General features: G+C 37.5%; 1 protein-coding gene across 1 annotated transcript in view; it reads right to left on the bottom strand.

Moving 5' to 3' along the window:
• Positions 1-25,826, bottom strand: part of cdh4 (cadherin 4, type 1, R-cadherin (retinal)) — a 332,183-nt gene that overhangs the window by 156,041 nt on the left and 150,316 nt on the right. The window contains exon 3 of the mRNA XM_066702504.1: positions 22,034-22,057. Coding sequence (XP_066558601.1) covers positions 22,034-22,057 — 24 coding nt within the window. The remainder of the gene's footprint in view (positions 1-22,033; positions 22,058-25,826) is intronic.

The following is a 25,826-nucleotide window of genomic DNA, read 5'->3' as shown; positions in this document are numbered from 1 at the left end:
CTACTTCCAAAGGAGGATCACGTTTATAATTTGCCACCGTACTGTAGGACGGCTGTACTGTATAGAATAAATGTAGGAAATCAAAGATGAGCAGACTCAGATGCTGCTACGCATAGAAATAAATGTTTGCATTTGAAGATACAAACGGGACTTGGTTTGCCAATGAAACGCTGAGGACAGCGCGGAGGAATAATTATTGTATTTGTCTGATAAGTCTGGAGCTGGCAATTGAATATATTAATATGCACCTATCCCTGTGTCTGCACTGGCCGGCTTCACCCACCCTGGAGGATTGCGATCGCTATTGCTACTCGTCTGTTCTCAGCACCTGTCTCTTCAGTGTACGTTCTCGGAGCCTGAATGACGGAGTCCTCCCATCTGCTGGGAATGTTAAATGCCCTTCTCTGCATAATTAATTCACAGACAGATCCTGTGGACTCACAATTACCCACCGGAGTGAATCAGTGTGCAGAAGCCTACCTGGAAAACTCAAATGTGTCTGTGCTGAACGAAACTGAGGGAAGCGAGACATGTCTGAACAAAACCATGGCCCACAACCTCTTGGACCAATAAATAATAAAACGGACACATCCTCTACTTTCTTTTGTGGTCCATTTGCATGCAGAACATGTTTTCAAAGACACATTCATATTAACCTTAGAGATCATTAGCAGATTGGCTTACTACACTTGGAATCTAAGTTTTAATTAACTGATCAATAGTTTGCATTAGATAAATATGTAATACTGGCAGTTTATTTAAATATGATAATTTCTTAAGTCATTAAAGTTTAAAATGTGTGTAATAAACAGATCGTTAAATTACTTTCGTATGACACTGAATGTTAGTACATATGCTGAAGATTTGTTCATTTGTTTTTTTAACGCATTGAAATAAATACCAATCAGGCAGCTTTGACAATGACGTGATAGGACTAGCTGAGATTTAATTTAACGTGAGAATGTGTAAGGAATGAATCAGAGAAACATCAATGTCAACACAACACCAACAAAGCAGCAGTGAAGACAAAGACATCCACTTCTTAGTCTCTCAATATGATCAAGTATGTAACAGGACTTATTATTCATGTATTTTCACAAATCAATGAAACCGTGCTGATTTCCAATATGTATCCAGCCCAAGGTCAGAAGACAACCATTCTGGCCTTTCTTGTGATTGCATGGATTTCTCCAGTGCAAAAACAGAGGGAAGGTAGAAAACCTCGGCACGTTGTTTTGAAAGTGGAGTCAAAGGATTCCATAATACTCGTTCAATGGGAGAATGAAACCTAAGCTCTGGACACATGGAAGAACACAGCAATAAACAGCAGTGTTTCTAAGCCATTGTAGGACATTGTTTTCCATGAGTGTATTATGACAATAACAAGAAAGGGATCTTCAGTCTCTAAGAAGGATCAAACAATTACATTTAGAGGCAGGTACTTAAGCACAGTGGTAAGAATGTTCTAAAGCAAGATTCAGGATTCAGGCCACGTTCGATTCTTATAACGTGATGGACTATCTATGGAGGGCTGTTGTGTAGTGACGTACACTGCTGAGTAACACCCTGTTTTCTGAAGCTGGCAGAGCAGCAAACAGTCCAAACCCATGCTGAAATAAGGTTGTCTTACTGTGGAGAGTACATGTGTCCTTTGATGTCAGAAAGAATCTTGTGAAGGTGATCAGAGAGGTTTGTGCCATGCTGATGTTCAGGCAGCTGTGCCAAGCATGTGACAGTTATTAGGAGTGAGGCTGTGTCTCTCCTGGCCCTCCAAGACCCTTTCTGAACTCTTCTCTCCCTCACAAATGAGTTACCACTTTAATCCCCAAGGAGAAAGCACAGAGATATGTCTCACGCACTTCTTCAGAAGCATCTCTGTTGCTGATCTTGAGAAGGTCAGCACCAATGTGATCATTTCTGGGTCACTGCCTCACACTGATGGGAAGTGTTGGATGCACGCTGCCCTCAGAAATGTTGGCCATCTTAAACATCTCTCTGCTTGTTGCCGATTCAGTTTCCCTGCATTGCACACGTGGGTCTGTTTCACGCAATACCCCGACTCACATTTGGTGCCATGGAAACATCCACTTGTAGCTGTCAGAGCGCTTTTAATTTAAGTGTATCTTATTGGAAAAACAGAAGTACTTTACAAGCTCTCCTACTCAGAAGAAAAAGACATAACATGGGCATGAAATAAGAGATTAAGGGATCGGCGCTGGTCTTCTGAATCTTCACATAAAGTAAATGGAAGCTTATTAGAAAAGCACTTCTTCCTGAATCACAAATTAATAAGAAGCACAATTAACCAAAAAGAGGAATAATGATGGTTTTTAATATCTTTAATACGATTTGTGAGTAATGATTCTGTATCTTGTGGACTGTTAGATTTTGGAAATAAGCATTTCACATGTACAGAACTGATTTTAGCTAATGATCTGTGAAAACAAACACATTAAACATGTATCACCTTGGGTGTAGGTATAGCAAGGTCAGGATTATTGGAATTGATCTCTGAACTGTAGCCTTTGCAATAAACTATTTTGATATGCTGTTCCAGGTTACTGGAAGAATAGGACACACCACAGCTGAGTAATGAGAACACGAGAAACCCAGTCAATGATACACTCCTTTACACAGTCATATGCAAATTCATTCTTCACACTTCACAGACACAGGGAAAACAGCCAAAAATATATCAAACAGAGATATGACCTGTGCATCTCTAAGTAAATAACACTAAAACAAAGAAATACCTTTCTTCACAAATAAAGATCAGTTTTTATCTAAAGTGAGGCAGAAATTATGGGTCAAAGAATTAGAAACTTAAACACAAAGAGCTCTCTGATGATAGACGGAGCATTACAATCTAACTATGCACATCACACTCACCCGCACAAAATGTGAGAGAGCAGGCCATACAACCATAACCTGACACAAGGTTTCATGACTGAACTGAACTAACTGAACTGAGCTACATGGTCCCAGAGTGCCTGGCGCTGAGCTGCACACATCACATATAATACCCCTGCTGTCAGTAAGGAAGGGAGAGAGAGAGGAATCCAAACGAGAATAAAGTTAATTATTATTTCATTTAGTTTCCTTAGAAGGTTTTAATGAAAAGAAAAAAGAGTACATATGGACTCATTCTCATTCTTTATCCCTGCCCCCGTCATCTGGAAGGAAATTCTGTGATTGGTGTAGATTTGTGTCAGACATGTCTCAGTAGGCCAGGTTCCCCCAGTTCTTAAGGAAAGATTTGGGTCAACATTGTTTGAACATTTCACCTGAGATAGATCCTGCTATGCAAGTGTTCATCACAACCATCCCCCCCCAAAAAAACAACCACGTAAAAAAAAAAAAAAAAAAAACGTCCGTTAGATGCTTGTTCGCTCGTACAGAAACTTTTCAGTGTCTGCAGTTATCGACTTATATATCCATTCAGTATATATATATATTTTTCCATGTTTGAACCCGAGCAACTGTTAGCAAACCACTTGCCTATTGTGTAAAGGTATCAGCACTATCAAATGCACAGAAAAAAGTAAGGATGTATTAAAAATATTAAGTCTATAGTCATGTCAGAAACATTATAAATCAAAGTATACTGGCTGCAAATCCACTTAGTGTAGCAATAGGGATTTACAGTGCTTTGTAGGGTTGATTCAACCTCCTGTGTCGATGTATTTATTTTAAATTATGCTTCTCGTGAGACGGAGCATCTTGTTTTAATGAGTATCTCTGGAGACAGCAGGTGCATGTTCAGCCATTTCTTTACAAGCTCAGCAGCACTCTTAGCATTACTTTTATCCCCAGCATCATAGCTATTGTTGTTGTTGTTGTTGTTATGATCAACAAAGAAACAATAATTATGACTATTAGTGCCATCATCGCTTGGTAGGAATGCATGAAACAAGGATTGCTTACTAATTACAGATCGAAAATTATTAACCATCATACAGATTTTGACTAGACAATTGCAGGACATTAAATCATTAGTTCATTGAAAAATAATCTTCCGAGACCTTTTTACTAACAAAAACAACGAAATGTATGTTTTACTAATCGACAACTCTTAATGTTGGCTATGACTTCTTATTGCTTGCTTTTCTTACTCATCCACTTGTTGCTTGCTGTGGATACTACGGCCCTAACCAAAGACCTCAGAGAGCTCCTAGTCAGGGGGAACTGAAAACATGTTTAGCAAGCACTTAAATGGATGTTGGGGACTGATTTCTGATAAAGAATAATGTTCGTAGTGTAAATTAGCAAACCACTGCTTGTCGGGCCCAACTTTTCAAGGACTTTACACAATAGTCTGAGACTGAGACACCCAAACTCTTTTCTTATGTATCTTTAAGATTGAACATTTTCCTGCTTTCAAAAAGATTCATAATTTGACTGAAGTTCAAGAAAAAGCAGGTTGTATTTGTTGAAATTCTTGCCCTGGGAATGAGTCACTTCATTGCAAAGTTTGTCTACTGTTTCATTTTCTTCATCTGAAGAGCTTCCTGAAGCGGGGAATCCTAGCTTAAGAAGGGATAGACTCCACGTTGAAACCCTCAAATGTTTAAATGCTGACAATCTGTTCCGCTAGGCTTGGCATCTATTTGCTGTGGAAATGCAGGTTGGGAAAGTGCTGTAACTGCAGGCGTGCCAAGCTGCACTGGAGTCACTGCTGTGTTTGCACGGCAGGGAGACCTCCTCCTGTGTCCTGACCCTGGAACAGGGAAAACACCAGCCTCATGTCTGGGCCAGGTGGGAGTCTGTTACGAGGAAGCAGTGGGCTGATTCAGGACCGCTGGGGAACTCGGCTGAAGGCAACAGAGGCTTTCACTTCCTGCGGCCATTGTGAATCAATAGACATCTCTCTTGGTAAATCATAAAAATAAACATCAGTTCAAGAAAAGGTAAGAAACGGATGACTGATGACTACTACTACTAGTAAAGAATAAGATGATTATAATTATTTATATTATAGTTATAAGATTGTTATAAAGCCCACTTCTGGTGTTTCTATTTTCTGTTTTTTTAAAGGCTTCAGGAAAGTCAAACTTAAAGAAAGAGTTGGAGTCTGCATGGGGCAGCTGTTCAGTCAATCTTCAATCTTTATTGAAGTTTTTCTTCTTTTTTTTTTTTTCCCCCTGAGGCTACATTGATTTCAAGAGCTGATGTGAGAGCCAGAGGCATGCTTATATCATAGATGGAAGAACAAAGAAAAAATAAATGTAACCTGGACATACCACCATACACAGAGCACAACATGCACAGTAATGTGGCTAAGTAATGCTGGAAGGACATCTGATTAGGGCCGCTGCCAGTGAAACCTGCAGTCCTAATATAACATCTGCATATAAACCTTTCCTGGGTCATAAACAGGGCAACTAAATAACCTATCTTGCCTTCTCTGTGTCACAGATCCAATAATTGCCTGGCTTTTAACTTTGGACTAATTTTGGATCATCCTGCGTAGATTAGCATATTTGTTTCAGATGAGAATTGTAGGCATCGAAAGCAGCATTGCACAAATGAATAGCCAGAGAAAGAGAGATTGATATTACTCTAGGCCATGTTACTGAATGACATTAATACCTAGCATTGGCAGTGTGTTTTTAATTACATAGTTATCCACATTTTACAATAAAGCCTTTAAGTTTTCTTTTTTCTTTTTATAAGATGAACACATACTTCACTAAGAATGACTGAATTCCAAGATGAATTAAAAATAACAGATTGAATGAAAGAGCCAAAGTAACCACTTCCTGTGGAGAGCAGAGGATCAGCCGTTCCACATTCCTTCCGGTTTCTCTCATTTTGAAACCTCTATGACAACCGCGCATGTCGACAATCTGCCAGACTGCAGTAGCTAACAATAATTTAGATGGTAACCCTGCCCAGTACTGACCGGCATGATATGTAGTAATCTTTCATACTCTTCACAGTGTGGTGTAATGTACAATACTTTAGCCTTTGATTTCATTGCCTGTAGGAATTGAGAATTTTGTTTTTATCCAGCAGTCAACTGCCTAAGGCTACGGGAAGCTTATTTGCAGTAAAAGGCATGCGCTACAGGCCTACCCATATCTAGTAATTGCTTTACATGCTTAGTGATTTACAAGAATCACCACGGTGGTCACAGATTTCATGTACTGCTCTATCTGTTTCATCCATCTATTGCATGCCTATCTCAATGTTTAAAACGATACTCCAAAGGTATTTAATGACCTCTAATGACATCATCCAAGCATAGAATAACCATAAACAACATGCTAGATATGAAACAAGCCATTTTTCTGAAAATCTCCTTCAACTGTATTAAAGTGCAAATGTCCTATATTTGTTTTCCTTTCACTCCACTCAGTGAAATAGGAAGTGGGTTTACAATTTAAAAACTAACTTCAAAGAACAAAAACACAATATGCCATCAAGGATCATTACTTGGAAATGAATGAATGAAAGCGGAACTGAAAAGGAACTGAAGGGATGTTTGTATGTTCTTCCCGGTGAGATTGAAGTATTAGGTATTAGGGTACAATAGGTCAACAATTGTGTGTTTAGGCCAATTCATGACATCAACTGACAACCACATGTACCCATTTAAGTCAATATGGGTTCAAGTGCTTTTGGGAGATGGTTCTAAACGAAAATTGCTTTGATGCCTTAAAAGGAAAGGCATTGCACAATGTGTCCAGTCCGTGTTGTGGTATCAATGCAAAGCTTTGACCCTGGCAGCCAACAAATATACAAAACAACAACAGTAGATGACACAACCAAGCACTGAGATTTGTTGTTTTTTAAATAATAGGAAGACAGACAAACACATTTGTTACAGCTTAAACAAGTGTGACATAATTGAATGAGCGGATACAATTATATAACCAAATGCTGAAAATGACGAACAATATCACATGATGTTTTGATCATCTATGAAGTATCTGAGACTCCTATTCCACTACTTATCTCCAAGACATATCTGATCCAGTCGGTGTAATGCTCCTCCATTATACCACAGTATAAGTCTCCTGTATTACGGTTCCTGCTAAGACAGGCAATATTCTGAACCAGGAATATCACGGTGTAAAATCTCCACCTTTGTCATCTAAAACTGAGAAGGAAGGCCTCTATGTAAAACATTTAATGAGATTTTATTTCAAGATGGGGTGCCTTTCGACCATTTTAAATGAACTAGCACAGATAAGGTTGTTAATTATACAAAATGAAAGACGGCACCAAACTATTCTGTGTCGTGCTCTGCATACACGACATGTTAGTCTTATTAGCGCTTTCATGTTATAATAATAGGTATGGAAAAGGACAAAGAAAAAAAGCAGACAGCGTCACAAACTTTCCAAGTCCCCACCTTAACCCTAACATTTACGGTGTCCTTAAAAAACGACACCTCGCTCTGTCAATTTTGAAGGTGCACCGAAAGGTTATGCTGTAAATTAATAATGTCGGACTCATTAACATTCAAAAGTAGGGCATTGGATTGAAGAGTCGCTGCAGCATTTATTCTCTCAGTTATTAAGTAGGTGATTAATATTTAATTAAATAGGCCTCTTTCCTGTGTCCCGAAATTTTTTTAATAAAAGCAAAGCAACATAAAATCTATACAGCCTTTGAGGCTATAGGTATACCCTTGCCTTGTATAACTTGGGATACCATGTTCTTCACTATAATGTGTTAAATTGATTAATTGAACAGTTACATGAACAATTATCTATTCAGCTAAAAGGCTAGACTGAAAGAGCTATTTCACTGCCCACAGCCAATCAGGGTCTTATTCACGAATGCAAGTGCAGGATACAATTTGTACATATCTGAATATGTTCCCGAATGTCTTCTAAAATGATGTTATATTCTATACTTGCTTGAAAAGATTAACTCAGTGATGTTAAGAAAAGTTACTAATCCTCACATAATAATTAATTCTAATGACAAGAGATTTTAGCGTGCCTAAAACCTGTCTTTGCCTTAATTATTATTTTTTCCTCAAGATAAGTACTCTAGCTTTGTAACTGAGATATATTTGACAAGAGATGGTATTTTCAGTGATCTAAACGGCACTAGACTTAAGCAATACATATTCTCTTTTTTTTCTTTCTTTCTTTTTCTTGCTGGCTTATCCAATATTCTTCTCAGTGTCTCTGTTTATGTATATTCAAATAACAAGGAAGCGATGGGAAAACACAAAGCAAATCAAAGTGTATGCTCCCATATTTGAGATTTTAAGTACTGTGATTGAAAAGGGGATTTTGTGAAAGAATAATAAACCTGACAGTAGTTATATAAAAAATGAATACATTATGTGCCTAATAATAATACCTTTTTTTTTTTTTATGTATGTAGCCTTTGTAAATTAAATAAATGAAAAAGAGCTGGACCCATCAAACCAAAAATACTCAACCCATCTTTAGAACAAATCCTAACACTTGATATCCGCAACAAAGCAATATAAAGCAATCAAATGTGTTCAATCATCCTTGATGGCAAAATACATTCATTTTTTTAACCTGATAACTACAATTTGGGTTGTTTTAATTGACAATAGCAGTGAAGGATGCCAATTCAGAAAGCTGCATGCTCCCAGAATATTGTGGAAATATGGACGGTGGTTTACAAATCTACATTGTAAAACTCTTTCATTTCAGATCTCTCATTTATTTTATTTGACATTGCGACTACCTGCAAATACAACAGCCATCTTTTCCCTGATAAAGTGGCAGGTCAGGGTTCTACCTTGGCTGGCTACGTGAATGGAGAGCTAAATCAAATTACCCGTCAAAATAGGTAAAAGGGACATCTTTTTATTTGAACACAGGAAAATACTCTGCCCTCGTTCAGCACCATTGTATCAGCTTGCAAGGATGGGAACTCCCAAGCCATATTAAACAGGGCATATGTCACCTTTATGAATCTGCTTGACCTACTGCTGAGATTTTCAATACGATTCCAGGGGATTACTTAAGAGAAACAAAAAGAAAATCTAAACACCCATGCTGCTGCAAGGGGAAAATAATAAATAACCATAATAAACTTACACTCTAATATAATTGAAAAGCATCTATTGCTCTTTTGGTGTTCCAGTATTTATTCCAGTAAGTTAAACAAAAAAAGAAAGTCTGGAAATATAAGCAAGCAAAAGGGACAAAAACAACAAAAATGAGAAAGTTACCAAAAAATAGAACATGGAAGACTAATGTTTTTTTTTTAATTATTATTATTATTCTTTGGGAACAGGAAACTATGCTGAAATCTTCAGAAAGATTATTCACATATGGGTTTGCCTTAGCTACAGAGAATTCAGTATAATTCCTTCTTTGACTTTTACATGATTAGATATATTGTCATTAAACTTGAGTGTAGTATTTTGACTTTTCAGTCTTAGAAATATGTAAGAGGGTAACAAGGAGCAAGGTGAATTATTTCTTCAGAAGAGAAAGTAGTGGGTTAAAATTTCACTTTTTGCACACTATATTTATAATGGCAGATCGGGGTGTAAAATGGTTTAGATAAAAATGGAAAAGGAAACAGAAAATGTGTGGTAACTAAAGTACTTTAAATACAATTACTCAAAGAACAAAGGAAATTTCTTGTATTTAATGTTCAAAATTCAATCTAATAATGGACCTTTGGGCTATTTCTTAAAAAAAAAAAAAAATCTTTTAGGAATGAGTTCTCGCAGATTAAATGAAGTGGTGCTGCATCAATAATTTATTTAAAAACTCTTTTTATAGAATCTTGCCTTTGAGATTCATATTTCTATTCATATTAGCAAAGGCTAAAAGTTAAAGTTGTAATAAATAGGTATTAAAAGTTTAACCAATATTAATAGCACCAATTACATTCTTGGCTGTACAGTTATGCATCATTACTAAGATACTACATTGTAAAATGATACTACACTATAAAATGCATTGCATTTAATGGCTTCTGTACATTAATTTTACCTGCAGTGATAGGAGAGATGCAGACAGTTAGATTAGTTTTATTCTATATTGTGTATGTATTTATTTTTACTGTGTTATAAACAGCAGTTGATTGGTTTGTGTTTCATATGTGTGGTGACAACAGTTTATGCTGCAAAGATTCATAAAGACAAAAGACAGGTTCATGATTAGCCCATGTTCAGTAATAATGTGAGCATGATGTGCATAAAAAGAAACCGTGTAAGCAGCACAAGATCTTTGATTTATTAGCAAAGGTCTTCAATTTTATTTCCATATTTAATGGACCATAGGGTAGGATGTAGAACAGGACTGTCAAATAATGCGCATGATAGTTTTGAAAGCAGAGAAACTAATGAAGTTTGTGAGGTCTGATGACAAGCATCTCAAACAGAAAAAGCCTTAATGTTCTTTTCTTGAAATGTGGTACAACTCATGTATGAGGTATTCAGCAGATCTGTCTGTCAAAAGGCAGTTGTGAACATTTAAAAATGTCAAGAGGTAGTAAGCAGGCATCATGAGAGCTGGAATAAGCAATACAATTGAATACTGTTCTGTCTAACAAATCTCTTCTCTAAAAATAAATATATTACTTCATTCATTCATAAAATGTGTCTTTTGCTCTGGAAACGTGACCCAAATGTTGTAATTTTCTGTAGGTACAGTGAGAGGCCATTGCCTTTAATAAGAGATCCCTTGCTCTAATTTGTGTTGGGATTTACAGAGATGAGGCCTGCTCTGTGTGCTGTAATGCAACAATGCCCCTCAAATTAATCACAGAGATCTGCCAGGAGTCCAGGTCTCTGCTTCTCATCCTGAGAAAGCGCTGTTCTGCCCTCCTGCTTCCGAGCGAAATCAATTCTCCTACCTGCGGGACTCACACGCTGCCTATCTTCCTGCCTCGATTACATTGCATCACCTGACCTAGGGGAGATGGCGTAAAGAGAGCAATGATGTTTCCAGTTTCTAGTCTGATCTAATAGGTTACTCCATTGTAGAACAGGACAACCTCAACACAAACCTCTCATTGTCAAGCATAGCAATCAGGGACATGACTGGGTAATTGGCAACGTGCTACACACAAGTGAAACAACTGCGGGTTGTATTCAATGAGCATGCTAACCAAGTTATGAGGACTGTAACAAGATTCTCAATATTTAATTCTATTTGAGTATTTATTTTAGACTGCTGGTAGCACCAGGGGCACAAATCAGTTAAAACCACACTGCCAGTCTAATTCCACAGCCTGGAATGTAAATTTGAAAAACAAAAAACATTACAAGAACCCATTACTGTGCCATGGCATCCTGTCTCGCAAAATTTGATTTCACTAAGCTCCTGGCTCAGGTAGTAGACCTGCCATGCTGCAAACTAAAACTCAAGCTCCTTCATCCAGGTATGTAGGAGATATAAGCCCCTTTAATACCACTGGATGTATAGTTTTTAGTTTTTTTTTTTTTTTTTACCAGAATGGGACTCTGCCCTGGTATTGTGTTTCCTGCAGCTGTTATAAAACACACAAAGACCTCAGAGGCTGAATTGCATCTAAAAATCCCTCAAGAGAATGTGAAACTCCACTCTCCTTCAATCTGTCTGCTTCACATTAAAACATACCCCTATAAGCCCGAAACTTACATTTCTACACATTTCTGAATCCTTTCAATTTAACCACAAAGCGAGGTATCCCCGCAGGAAAACTAATTTTTTTTACCTTCTTTCTTTTTGAATTTTACCTGCATAGATGTTCAAATATAGGCCCAGTATATTTTTTTCTCCTCTGTGATTTCCCGCACCGCTCAGTGCAGGGAACGATGAATGGCATTCGAAAATATCTGTGATATTTCAGCTCAGGGAGCCAAACAGAAATAGTTCATATTTCCAAATCCTTCTCTAATATGTCAAGACTATTCTTGAGATTGTATGTGGCAGGATACCTTCTCAATATGTGTGAGCTGCAGCAATCACACATTTCAGATGCACTTGGCGCTATCTTCCTTGACTGCTTTCTGCTACACATGCTTGGTGTAAAGCAAGCTGTGGAACATCTTTCAATGACAAGCGAAAAACATGACCTACATCCCTAAAGTCTTCTGCCCAGTATATCCACAGACACTTGAAGCCAGGCTTGGAATGTGATGGATAAATCCATTTTAAGAGAAGTGACAGATGGCATTTTAGAAAAAATAAGACTTACTTTTTTGATTGCCGTCCAACTATCACTGATATATATGCAGGGTCTGTATGAAGTTATTTAATTTATCCCATTGCTTAAAACGCACAGACCGCAACACATATGTTAGTGGAATTCGGTATGAATACACAGGGGCTCCTCCCAAAAGCATTCAAACACCTATACAAATCAATCACACCATCTGGATTTCACAAAGAGAGGACTACACCTTTATACACTCATATATGGCGGCATCCAATTAAGAAAACTTGAGCTCAACCAAACGCCCAACCCTTTTTGTACTGTCAGTGCTAATTGTCATGCATCCAATGCCTCTAGATACTCATTTCTCTGAGAGCGTCCCAGCGTCAACCTACTATTAGCATTGCATCAAACTTTAACTCACAGTCTTATCTTAATTTCAGACTCAAAGTCACTATCAAGATGTATTATTGCGCCTCCCAAGGGGACGATTAAGATATAATTTCTCATTCAAACAGATGCTCTTCAAAAGCACTGATATCTCCCGAGCATTTAGCAAGGGATGAATCAACAGCTTAGCCCCTCACGTGGGAATTGCAGCCAGTACACGGACACCACAAAGGATCCAAAACATCTCACAAATTGAAACTCAATCAGTGAGCATCCTGCGAACTGAATCGCAAGAACAAAAAGGCACAAGCGAGTTAAACAAACAAAAAAGTATGGAGCCGTGTATCTATGTATACATTTCATTAGACTCTTTGTTGCGAAACGGTTTTTTGTTTTTTTTCCCCAAGCAATATTTCAACATATGTCAAATTTAGTTGTTCTTCCTCTTCCCACCATTGCCACAAACATCATTAAAAGTAATAAAGTTACTGATAATTCTTATGCGACTGAATTTACTGCATTAAAGTTTATGTTAAAAAATAAATAAACATTCTCCACAATATTTGTGTTGGCTTTGATGACGTCCAGTGAATTATTAGTAGCTCAGAAATTAATTCTTAACAATCCCTTTGATTTTTTATATTTATATTGTCTTCCGCTGAATTCAAAAAGAAAAATAGACCTGCACCTGTTTCCTCCAGAAGTCACATGACCCATCTGGCTACAGAACTCACAGATCAAGAATACATTTCCCACCAACTCCAGCACTCAGCCCGGCTTTGTTTTCAGAGTCTGTAATTGAATCCAGCCGTCGGCTGTCAAAAGCTTCTGACTTTATGAATATTAAATTGATTGGAGCCAAAAATACTAAATCTGAAATAGCAGAGCATGACAAGACATCAGAGGAAATAATAATAATAGTAAAAAACACCCAAAACCAGAATAGACAGAATAGGGTACATGCTTTATCCAGTGGGTGGCCAAAGTAGGATGAGATATTGGAATACTGTATTTTTTCACTGTGCAATATGATACACAGGCTGTGGGTAAAAATAAATGAAAAACATAGGATGTGCTGAATCATCTTCTTAAATCTCTGTATGCATATGTAAATACACAAGGTTACAATAAGAAATGGGACAAACCTCCCTCAAATGGTTTGTACACAAGCTATTCTACTTTGACAGCTTGTGTGTGTGTATAAATACAACTGCTGGTATATGTTTAAAACATCTCAGCCTGCTCAGTGCTGGCCTGAATCTCCTAGAACACCTCCGGGATCAACTGGAACGCTGATTCAGTAGACACCAGTGGGACTCGTTTATTTTATTCACTGAATGAAACTGTTCTGCTGGAGGAATGGCAATGTTTTCCTTCAGGTGTCTATCAATAGGATTTTAGCAGCTATTAAGGCCATGGGAGAGCCTGTGCCATATTAAATACTTTGTGAACAGCTGTCTTTTTGTACTTGTCCGATGTCTGTTGGCAATACTATGCAGACGAAGTCTTCAAAATGATCCAGAAGATGCTCCTGCATTACACACTCCTAGAATATATTTATATAAAGTAGTCCCAGTAGCATTTTTATGACGTTATTGTCACAATTGCTGTTTGTAATGCAAACAGATACGTGTTTTAGTGAAATCCCTGGGTAAAGTCTTGATACTGCAAGAAAACTCTGGACAGGAAAATGCTGTTATTTACATAGAGGCAGATATGTTTTGTTTTCATCAGCAAAAAAAAAAAAAAAAAAAAACGATTAAGGGTAAGAAAACCTTCACTGTCAACTATTATTAATTTCAACGTTTTGTTTTTTCTAGCTTAAAAACACAAATGACTGAGAATTGATATGCAGTAGCACCGTTTTACAGCCACACAAGTTGCTCTCTGTTTTGTCTAGTGTTAACTTTTACTTCCCTGAAATCTCAAGGCCCAGGTGCAGCTGTCAGGGATCTGTTTACATTGGCTGTGGTCTCCAGCTCATGCTACTTTCATGTGAGGTATTCATTAAAAGCCCACAGGAAAAACAAATGGAGACCCCCATGGGGTGCAAGTGAGCTTAGTATGATCTATAACTTAAACCAACCTATATTTTAGATATTTACTTATAGCAGAAGGATACAGTGAACAAAGTAATTCAATACAACATGAGGCAAAGTCTTGTGAGAAATACTGAACAGAACCATACAAATCCCATCCCACTCTGTAGAGTGCAGAACAGATACATCTATGCCAGCTTGTGCACAGTACTGTAAAGCTGGATTGTTATACATTATTTATGAGGAATCCGTTATGGCAAATGTTTTCTCATTTGGAACACTTTGTAAAATAAATGTAAAAATAATACATTAAAATATGCATTCAATATTACCAAATGGTGTGAAGAACTTAATGACTGTAAATACAACATTTTTCCCTCTTTATTTTTCAAAATCCGAGCCGATTTTATTTTCTTTGGCTCCACTTCAGCTGCATTTAAAAAACAGAAGAGCACTGTGCCACATTATTACTGATGTTCGGCATTAAAGTTCCTTTAAGATGCCAAGCTGGACTGGGAAAAGATACTTTTAAAAGGGAACAGACTTTGCTTAACAATCTGTAAACGGTTTCAAAGTTGTTGTTTCATTTTTTTAAGACTCAAGAATCAGCCATCTGCCATGTCTCCTGTGACAGTTCGCCAAGACTTAAAACTGGATAAAATCTGAATACGTTTCAGAATTCGCGCCCATATAATTAGAAAAAGCACCCTCACCTGAAGCTTCAGACGCTTCCGATTAATGAAGTTTATTATTGCAACCCGTATACTTGCTGCATTCAATGAACATTTAAAACACAAAACTAAATCGGGCCCCTGAGAAAAGAAAATCTCTTAATCTGCAAACCAAGTAGCCATGTCATTGTGCAGAATTCATCCATTTAGGTTTTTGCAACCTGGAGTGGTTACGAGAGAGCTTTTGTGCTGTAATGTAAATCCTGTACTTGACAATTTGAAATGGGAGGCTGTCTGCCTCCACTGTGCTGTTAAAACCAGCATTCCTGTGATTAAAACATAAAACCCAATTCCTGCCATTTGCACTCTTTGATTCACACTCCATTCCATCCCACCCCTGCCCTTTCAGAGACCAGACCTTGCATGAAATATCCCTACTGTCGCCAATCAGTCACCCATGATCCTCTCCTCTGCCAGGAGTTTCAATCCACTGGTACATACGGATTCATGCTGCGGTTATGTGGCCTTCCACACAATTCGCCACTGATTTATGATACAATTATGTTCGAGTTTACTCCAGGCTTTATATAAAGATGAACAAATTAGGGAAAAAATAAAAAAACAGCTGTTCACAATATACTGCATTTAATACTGCATTTAAGTGCAGGTCTTAATTGCTGCCGAAACCCTTTTGATAGATGCTAGACAGGATGCCAGAGAGGAAGTTGTTCTCGGTTGTCTCTTCCTGATTCACCGCTCCAGTTCATTGCAGGAGTTCTGTGGGATTGAGGTCAGGATGCTGGAAATTACACAGAATGCTAGTTTAACACTCTTCTGCTTGGACCACCATGTTGCACTCCCAGCTTTGTAACATGGTATGTTTCCGTGTTTCTAAATATACAGGTCTCCACAATAATCATGTATCAATGCTGCCAGAGCATTAAGTATAAGTATAACTAAGTATAAGAAATCCATACCCAGCAGAGAGGTTTGTCCCATTACTTTAAGCAATATATTATAGGGTAATTTTATATATATATATAAACATCAGTTTGCCTAAGTGTAAAACATCAGCCCTCCAATTTGTTTCTATCAAAGTCTTTACAATAGAAGACCTGAAACAACTAAAGGTTTTATTCAATGCAACTCCACTCAAAAGCTATACCCAGAATACCCAGTGACAAACATTTTCAGCTGTGCTAAAAATCATGGAAAAAAGTGTTTATACATATAAAAAAGGCTTTCAAATAAATGAAAGATACCATACAATGCAAAATCATGTTAGGCGGTTAAGAGACAAATGCTCTTGGAAGATTTATTAATGTCAATGCTTATTTTTCATGCCAGCAATTAAGGATACGTACGATGGAGTTAAAACAAAACCTCAACCACAAGACGAGCTAAAGTCATAGGGTCCTGAATTTAATTGGACACGGAGATAACAATCATAAGATGTTGGTTTGTTTCTTAGGTTTTATATTCTGCAGTGTCCTAGAATATTGATGATGATGATAATAATAATAATAATACTAATAATAATAATAATAATATTTTGTTCTGAGCAATTATAATGAGCACTACTGTCAAGCGCTAGTCTCTTCTTGTCCAACCAGTAGCATCCCAGCAAGACATAAAAAAAGCAGTTGTTTCCAGCGCTCTGCACGGTGAAGATACTGAATAAGCAGGTGCTGTGAATGCACTGCCACCCTAAATAACCCTGGCTGGGATTGGCACTCTTCCTTTCATCTTTGCTTCTGCGAGGCACACTAACTGAACTACAAGACAGAGGTTACACAGACTTGAATGATGTATGCACTTCATAGTGAGAATAGTTGGTCTTTCTCGGCTTGATTAATTCACTTGCTTGTGGCAACTCTTTCACAGATGGCAGGAACTGAGGTGGCAGAGATCCTGCGGGGATTAAACAATGCAAACGTGTGTACTGTAGAAGCCAATTTCCTGCCATTTGTGTCAAATGTAAACTAATTTTGAGGGGAGAAAAATAAATAAAAATAAAACACTGCAATCATTCACGTGCTCGGCACAGATGCAGTCTTACCGGAATAGTAAACGGTTTGGAATCTGAACCAATTTTTCCTTCTTAACTTACATACATGTTGCCCCATCGCTAAAAGCAAAGACATTCACGTAGAGATTTAGAAATGTATTTATTATGTCTCCAACTTCTGGGAATGGACTCCATCAGAGATCAATGTAAGAAGGATCCACTTTATATATTTATACACAGTGACATGCAAACAAATATCATTTTTTTGGTTGACTGACAGAGGGACAACTGAAAATAAACCTGGGTGGGCTTGCAACTGTAAGAAACGTCTTGGTTGAACAAACAAAATATACACAACTAAGCAAAACCTCTAAATGTATTCTCTTACTGCAGGCAAATTGGGCACTCGAAATGTAGAGGACAGATGATTCTAATTAAGAGGAATACAGTGTTGTGTCATAGTGTCAGGATCATACACCCTCTCTTCCATTAGCAGTGGTGATGATGGTAGTTGGTTATCCGGAACAAACAAAAGCCACCGCTAATGACACAAACAATGTGTTGAACACCAACATATTCAATATATATATATTTTTTTAACCCTGTTAGAAAAATGCAATGAAGCATTTCTCTTCCAAAATCCATTCAAACTTCAAAATTGACGGATGTGCCCGGAAAAAAAGGTTGCATCTTTTTCTTGATTGAGATTTTTTTAGAGCCTTTTTATTTTGAGACCAAAAAATGAAACTACATACATACATTCGGAAACCTAATTACTAAAACAATGTAGCAGTGTTTTTAGCTGCTTGGGGTGATGCTTTGGGCTGAATTCAAGCTCAATATTTTTGTTTTCAAACAGAAAATATAGCATAAATAATTAAGAAGCCTGTTGACCGTGCAGATCAAAGCAGTGCAGCTATCACGGTCTCTTATCAAACCGTACTGTGGTAACATTTTTATATTCCTGGACAGATTTTTGTGTAGGTATCTAGCTAACAACTGTATGAATGTACTCTGCTTGGCAAACGCTTGCAGCGGACTTGCCAGTTCTCACGGTTTGGCAGCGGTACACATGCTTTGCAGGCAAAACATATTTTCACACAGAAGCTTTGAAATGGCAGTTTTCTATAGTTTCCAATTAGAGTGAGTGAGGGAGAGAGGTCTGAGAGAATGAAAAGGCCTAACTGTGAAATATTTCTTGGCTCGAGGCTTTTTGCGTTTGGCTTTTGTTTTTTCGGGTCTGGGATGCAGAGGTTGCAGCAATTGGTGACAGGCGATTAGCATTTTCAGATACCGATGGCTGCCCTCCCCTGCACCCCCTTCACTCCTTCCGAGAATCAGCCTGTTGACCCCTCTGTCGTTGGGTGCCATTTGCAGTCCCTTCATTTGCATTCACTCCCGTTTTGCCTCTTAGCTACTCAGCGAGCTTTGATAATAGATTGTATCAAATTGTGAGGTCTGGAAGCGGAACACACTGTCTGGTCCCATCAGGGCCGAAAACACAAGAAACACAATAATAGATTTTCGTTTTTCGAAGAAACAAGAACAGCTGACATCAATGAGAGCAGCCGAGCTTTGTCGTCAAGGGAATCTTCAATCTACATTTGCAGACAGCTCCTTTCTGAAGCTGACCAAACAAGGTCCCCCATCTTTATTTATTTTTTTGTGAAGAAGATAAATATGTAGATGGTTCTTTGCAAGTTACTATGTCATTAATTTGTCTTTACCTCAAGAAATCTTTCCAAAACATGATCAAGCACTAATTTCTTATACCATTAATGAAGAAGGGGACAAAGGGACATTGTATTGCAATCAGAAATTCTACTGCATACGTCCAAACCCATCAAGATCTTACATTTGTAGACACCCTGCAAGTCATAATAAACACCACATTTCACAACAGCATTATTTCTTCTTAGTCTAAATCTATCATTACCTTGGCCACCTGCAAATCAACAAAACGGATATAATTTATGCCTGCCACCACAACTGGGTAAATCATGCAAAAAAGGTAAACAAAACACATCAGCAACTATAAGCAATTAACAGTTTCGCTCTGACAAATCATTAGTGACCAGAGCAAGATTCATAACTGGAGGGCATGTGAACAGTGCAATGCAAATGCATACTCTATCACTTTTAATATGCATTTAAATTGTGGAGGCTTACACTGCGTATTGATGAGCTAGTGAATCAATTAACTCATGTTGTGATTAATCAATTATCAAGAATGCCAATCAGTAGCTGTAGTACTTAGCGTCTGTAGTAAGCACTGCATTACATTATAGGATTGTGTGCAACGTTTTCTACCCTGTTTAAAGGGATAACATCTCTTTAATTTCCTGATTAGGACAGAATCTCGTGACAGAATTCTCTCTCTCTTTTCCTCACTAAATATCTTTGCAATTTGTAGAAATACTTTGATCGTAAAAAAACAAAAACAAAACGCAAATCAAAAACAGCTTGCGGAGACTGAAGCTGTGGATAAATGTCTTGAGTTCAGAATAGTGAATGCCAAAATAATGGAGTGCCTGATTATGAAGAATATCACATTTTTGCTCCAAGTTTTCTTGCTTCTAACGGGGCTAAAATATCTGTGCCTGAGCTGCCAGCCATAATCATTCTAGGGAATCAGATAAGGATCCAACTGTTAAAGCTCAGCAGTTCAAGTTTTTCTATTATAATTACACCTTGGTCTCCAGCCTGGGGTGCAACAAATTAGGCTGGCTGTTAACATTTAAGCACTTTGACGATGAAGACATTATCTGCCATCACAAAATATGAAGCATTAAGAAGCAGAGTGAGAAAAGAATTGTGGCATGAATTAGTTAGACTTTTCTTTCTTCTTTCTTTCCTTTTGTTTGAAATAGTTGAGATCTGAGAGCAAGTGCAAATCATGCATCTGCTTCGCCCATTTCTTTCCCAACTGCAATAAGCAAAATAATCTCTCTTTAGCTCTCTGTTCTATTGCGTTGCCAACTCTGAGGTGCAGTGGGTTAACAACGCCCCCAGTTCTCCCTGGAAGCAATATGACTGTAATATGTAACTTTGCAAAATTTTGATTTGATTCAGCCCATTTGATAAATTTATTGCTGGCATTTTCAAAATGAAATTAAAGAACGTCTCCAGCAGGCTGTTTCCCAGCCTAGGTACCATAAATACATTTAATTTGCCTCCATGAAGTTAACACAAAGAAAAAGAGAGATAGAAAGAGAAAGTATACTATTGAGGTAACCAGCAGTTAGAGGAAGATTTATAATATAACCTCAATGGTTGACACATGATGGGATAATTAGGTGTTTTTAGTATTTATTGCCTTCTGCTTTACAATGATACTGTATAGATTAGATGCCTGTATTAACAGATAATTCCTGCAAAATGCAAGCTTTCTGTGCTTGTGTGTTTGCATATATACGTATTTAAAATGAAGTTTAATAGAAAACAAGAAAGAAAGAAAGAATGAAAAAAAAAAAAAAGGAACTGCTTTCAAATGGGTTATTTCCAGCTCGGGTCCAAAGGCTTTCATTACAGATGGTCTTGCCAAAACTGTAAAATTCTCTCATTACTCACTGTATGAATAAAGCAACTGTTTCCCCCCCCTTCACCCTTTTTTATTTTTCTTTGACTTTTTTCCACTTCCTTATTCAGCATTTGGGGTTTTCCAAAACAGATGGGTCATTAAATTTGTTACAGTTCAGTTTTGGGTGGTGGTGTTGACAAAGCAGCTTTGCAGTGACCGAGAAGTCTGTGTTTATTTATGCCCCTTGCCTTCCAAAGCATATGGCCGCCTCGCTGTCTTTCACTGGGACAGGCTAGTGGAAGCGCTGCCCCATCATTTTTGTTTATTTGACACCATCCAACTTATTCATTGCAATCTCAGCCGGGCACAGACTCCAACATGACAGTGCTGGGGAAGGTACTTCATCATTACAAGTGGTTTTATGAAACGTAATGCCAACAATAAGCACCCAGTACTGCACTGTACAATCCACTGCACCTATGTACGGGGAGACAATTGGCTTGTCCCAGGTATTTCAGTCCTGGGATAATCTTAAACACTCACGTCGCTCCTGAAACCAGTTGACATGTAATGCCACTAGCTAGATACTTATTTTAGATTCAAAGCAAACAGGGAGATATTTATTTAGCGGTGTTCATGCGTATTATTTACACAGCGAGATAATTACACACTGCAAATATGGTGGGTAAGCAGAAGTCTGACTCTGCGCTGTGCTTGAGGTGTCTAAAAATAGACAAACGCAAAGTTGGAACAAAGTCAACTTATACTTGATTATCTTATTGTCTTCAACCCTTGTTTTGCAAATCATCATGTATTCTTGTTCATGTTTGGGGAAAAAAATACATATATATGTATGTCTAAAGCCTTCTAACTTGCTATTTGCAACCACATCAAACATATAATTATTTGAAGTGGTAAAGAATCCATTTTAGATTTCAATCAGCTTGTTCAACCGTTTATCAAACACAGACATGCACTTTCCCACAGCATGTTCTATTCTTTCCCAATGGGCTCACTAACATCTTAGTGTTCAATCAGAGTTCACTATAAATAACAGTTAAAAATACATGTAGTGGGAGGTAGGTAGGCAAGGGCTAAGGAGAAGTAAGACTCAAATACCTACACTGAAGATACTGTATGTACTGTAATGGCAACCACTTTAAAAGTAACTTATATCAATTTAACATAACAAAGTTAACATGCTGACACAGAAGGCCTTAAAGAGAATCGTCTGTTATCAACACACGCATCATTCACACATTTGTATGGCACAGACGCACATAACTAGAAAGACTAATGAGGTACTCACCATGTCCTGAAGATACAGTGGTATCTGTCATTGAGAGAGAGAAAAAAATAATAATCAGATTTAATTTATTTAATTTATTTATTTATTTAGTAGTTTATTCATTTTCATCAGGATTAATTGGTAGTGCTTAAAATGTAGTCTGCTCATAATACAAATTGATTTGCATTTAATGTTGAGGACATTTCCCACCATTTTATAAAATAAAAACAAACAACAACAACAACAACGGAGCTTTGTGAAGTTGTTAGGATATATTGATGGTAGTATTGCTTTTAGTTACTTGAGAAGAGAACAACAATATAAAGAGAGAATATCTTTACAAGCAAAACAATAGTTGTACAAAGCCTTTGTTGAAACCGCGTCTTTCATTATCAGACAGATTTCGAGAACGCAGTTGTCAAGCCTGTGTTTATGTATCGACATGCTAATGTAGAGCAAAGGAATTATTACAATAAAGGAAATCTACCACTCTGTGTAAATGGCTCCACATTTGCAGATGTACAAAGAGTAGAGATTGACACACACAACACAGACACTGGCTACAGGCCTCCCGCAGAGATCTCAGCCCTTCTGTGCTCAGTGGGAGTCATTATTAAGCAGAATATTTAAACAGTGTCAAAGATGGACCAGAGGATAAAACCAGAAAATAAAATAACCTGTCGCCAAAGTCTGACAAAACCAGCTTCCAAAGGAGATTTGTGGAGAGGGTAAAACATCCCTGCCTCCCGCCGCCTCTGTCAGTAATCGGGAGGAAGGGATCCTTACAGCTGCATTTTATAATCTTCTGACTGACAAATTTGCCTCAGACCTAAATGCGCAGATAATCAAAACCATCTTGTCAGATATGTCCTATCTTTTACAATTCAATCACTTTCACAATTACCTCGGCTCTCCTGGCTGCTTCTCTGCTCTAACCACCTGCAGAGATTCTTTGACTACTGTAACACTCAAACAAAAACAATCAGCCTCACTAAGGATAATGTTTCCACAGCTATATGGCAATTATATCTGTAATTATGAAACCAACGTAAGAAAAAAGTATATAATTCCAAATTTTCAGTGTATAGTATTTAATCACATTACAGAAAGTGTTTCTTTTTCTTTTTTGGTGGGTTCCATTATTCTAAAGAGGTTCTGCATGAAGGAGTGATTTCAAATCCTCCTAATCTAAAAGTTGGTGAACTTGGTGAGGAAATTCCTCCTCCACATTTTCAAAGCCAGAGTAATACAAAAAAATGTAATACGGGTACATTTCAACAGTGTATTGTGAAATACATGTGACTGTTATTAATATAAACAATATTAATTTAAAAATAAATAAATAGCAAAACCCTCTACATTTTCTAAATAAAATCGAGTGAAACTTCCACATCATTGAGGGTGTGAATAAATGTGAAGACTACTGCTACCATAGCAAGAAAAAGTCTACATTGCAGATAGTAAGCAAATTACTATTGGAAAGATGCACAATTAAGGACAAAATGGGTAATTTAATACATGCCACCGAGGTGACCGATTAGATACCATATTTTGTCTGATTGAAGGAATGCAGTTTCTTTCCATTGTCATTCTAGCTTGTGTTTATCACAATGCCTTTGTAATTGGGATGAGGTTTAAAAGGTTTATGATTTTGTTTTGCAAGGTGCTTATGCTGGATTTTCAACAATATTGCTTCATTTGTCATTACATGGACTCGGCTATTTCCGTGTCTTTGTGACCATAATGATTTTGCCTTTCCTGTTAAAGTAGCTGCAATAAAAATTGATTTTTCATCTGAGCTGCACAGCTAGCTGGCTCTGGATCTGTGGCTCTTTGCTTTATAGACAGCACTTTAAGCAATCCGTGCCCCCTTTCTGCCCCCGAAGGAGAGACGCTGAAATATTATGAGAAACCATTTTCAGGTCTATTTTGCATTTATTGCCCTCATTTCGGCAAACACAGCCGAAACTCAGATCCCGACAAAGTTCAATCTCTTCCACCAATACGCTCCTACACTTCTGTTTATGCACGCCAAACAATTTTAAAGAGTACAATAGCTACATGCTGGTTACAGAGACACGGATGTGCGCTGAATCTCAATTAGATTCTGCTACTCTGTTCTCAAGCAATTTTCCGAGGGTCCAAATAACCCTACTCTCTGCTTTTATGCACCACAAGAAAGAAAGAACAAAAAAATCAATACAAACATTGATGTGATACAACTGATATTTTTTTTTTCGCTTTTTTTTTCCTATTTGTCTTTACATTATCGTTTTTGGTGCAAAGGCCTACCATTCAAATGTGTTCTTTTCCCGCATTCACAAAATGCACAACCTAAGTTAAATGACTTGTTTGGTGTACATCATTTACACCAATTTTTACTCAGATGCCTTGGAGCACATTAGAAACCAGTGGGAAGAATTCAAAATACATATTCCAAGAGGAGCACAGAAAGCAGAACAGCATTTCTGGTACTCAAGGGCAACATTTGTATATACTGTAAGCTTTCCTGTCTTAAGTTCTAATGTGTCTGTGTGTGTGTGGGGGGGTTTCTGTGGTTGTTTATGATTTACTAGCCTATGCACCTGTCTATGCTTTACCAGCACACTAAAGGCTGCTATGAATTTACAAAAGCAATTGTGAAAAACAAAAAGCAAACACTCCCAAGCATACTTCTTCTGTGAATATCAAATCACCATAGAAATCAAATAAAAGAAAGCACAGATAACCGCAGGGACATTAGGACATTAGGTGTGCTGATGCCCTCTCCCAAGCTTAGCATTTGGAGATGCAGCTCTGTGCAGCCGGCCTGCCTCTCCTGAAGACCAGGAAAGGGCAGAAATGGCAGGCTATCCTGTCTCACTCTAGGAGATGTAGCCTTTTTAACCCTCTTCATATCTCTCAGGAGTCCGTCTTCCCAGTTCTGCCCTTTTCGCAGAGAGCTGAAAGTGACAATCTTCCTGTCTCCTCTGCAATTATGAGAAAATGGCCCGAATACAAGTGATCTGCTGCTTGTGTCTACAAAGTCGAAAAGGAGCTACTTTAAATACTGCTCCTCCTCCTACTATTAATAAGATATAAGGTATTAAGTTAATACAATCAAATAAAGATAATATGTTAATAAAAAATGTGTAAGGTATGTACCCAGGTGTAATTGCTGCATACATTGAGATCTCTTTAGGACCTTTATAGTAATCCAAATCTGTAAAGATTATTAAAATTAGGTTGGTAATTATATATAAGGTGACACCAGAGATCACTGGTCTTATATTCGCTTACATTATAAGAAAGAGCTCGGAAAAGGTCTAAAAACTTACTTTTCTTTTCAACTATTAAGCCTGCAAGCTACAACAGCAAAAATCAAATGAAATAACAGCAATAATAATAATAATTGAAATTCTGTTCACCTCCAGCTGACAGTGATTGATGACAAAGTCAAAATGGTATTTTTGCCTTATAAGACCATCAATACTTGGAAAGAAAAAAATGTTGACAACCTGAATAAACATATATATGATGCTGTTAGGATGCATATGGATTTTCTGTCATTGATTTCTGATTTCCTCCCATTTCTGTGGTGGCTTTAATGGTTTTTAATTCTAATTCTCAATGAATACTTTAGTGCTTTTCATTCTGCTATGTGCCCTTGTGAAACCCCTTGGGTCCCAGGTTTTCTGTAAAATATATCAATACAAACATTCAAGTCAGCATCACTTATGCAAACATATGTAATATTGCTGTATGATTGAAACGGGATGATTAGGACGTATAAGAGTAAGTGCTTTACTTTAACAGTGAATATCCCAAAGCAGTA

This window comes from Amia ocellicauda, chromosome 4, assembly GCF_036373705.1.
Source record: "Amia ocellicauda isolate fAmiCal2 chromosome 4, fAmiCal2.hap1, whole genome shotgun sequence".
In the NCBI taxonomy this organism is placed as follows: domain Eukaryota; kingdom Metazoa; phylum Chordata; class Actinopteri; order Amiiformes; family Amiidae; genus Amia; species Amia ocellicauda.
Note: the sequence above shows the minus strand (reverse complement) of the source record. Positions and strands in the feature narration are given on the sequence as shown.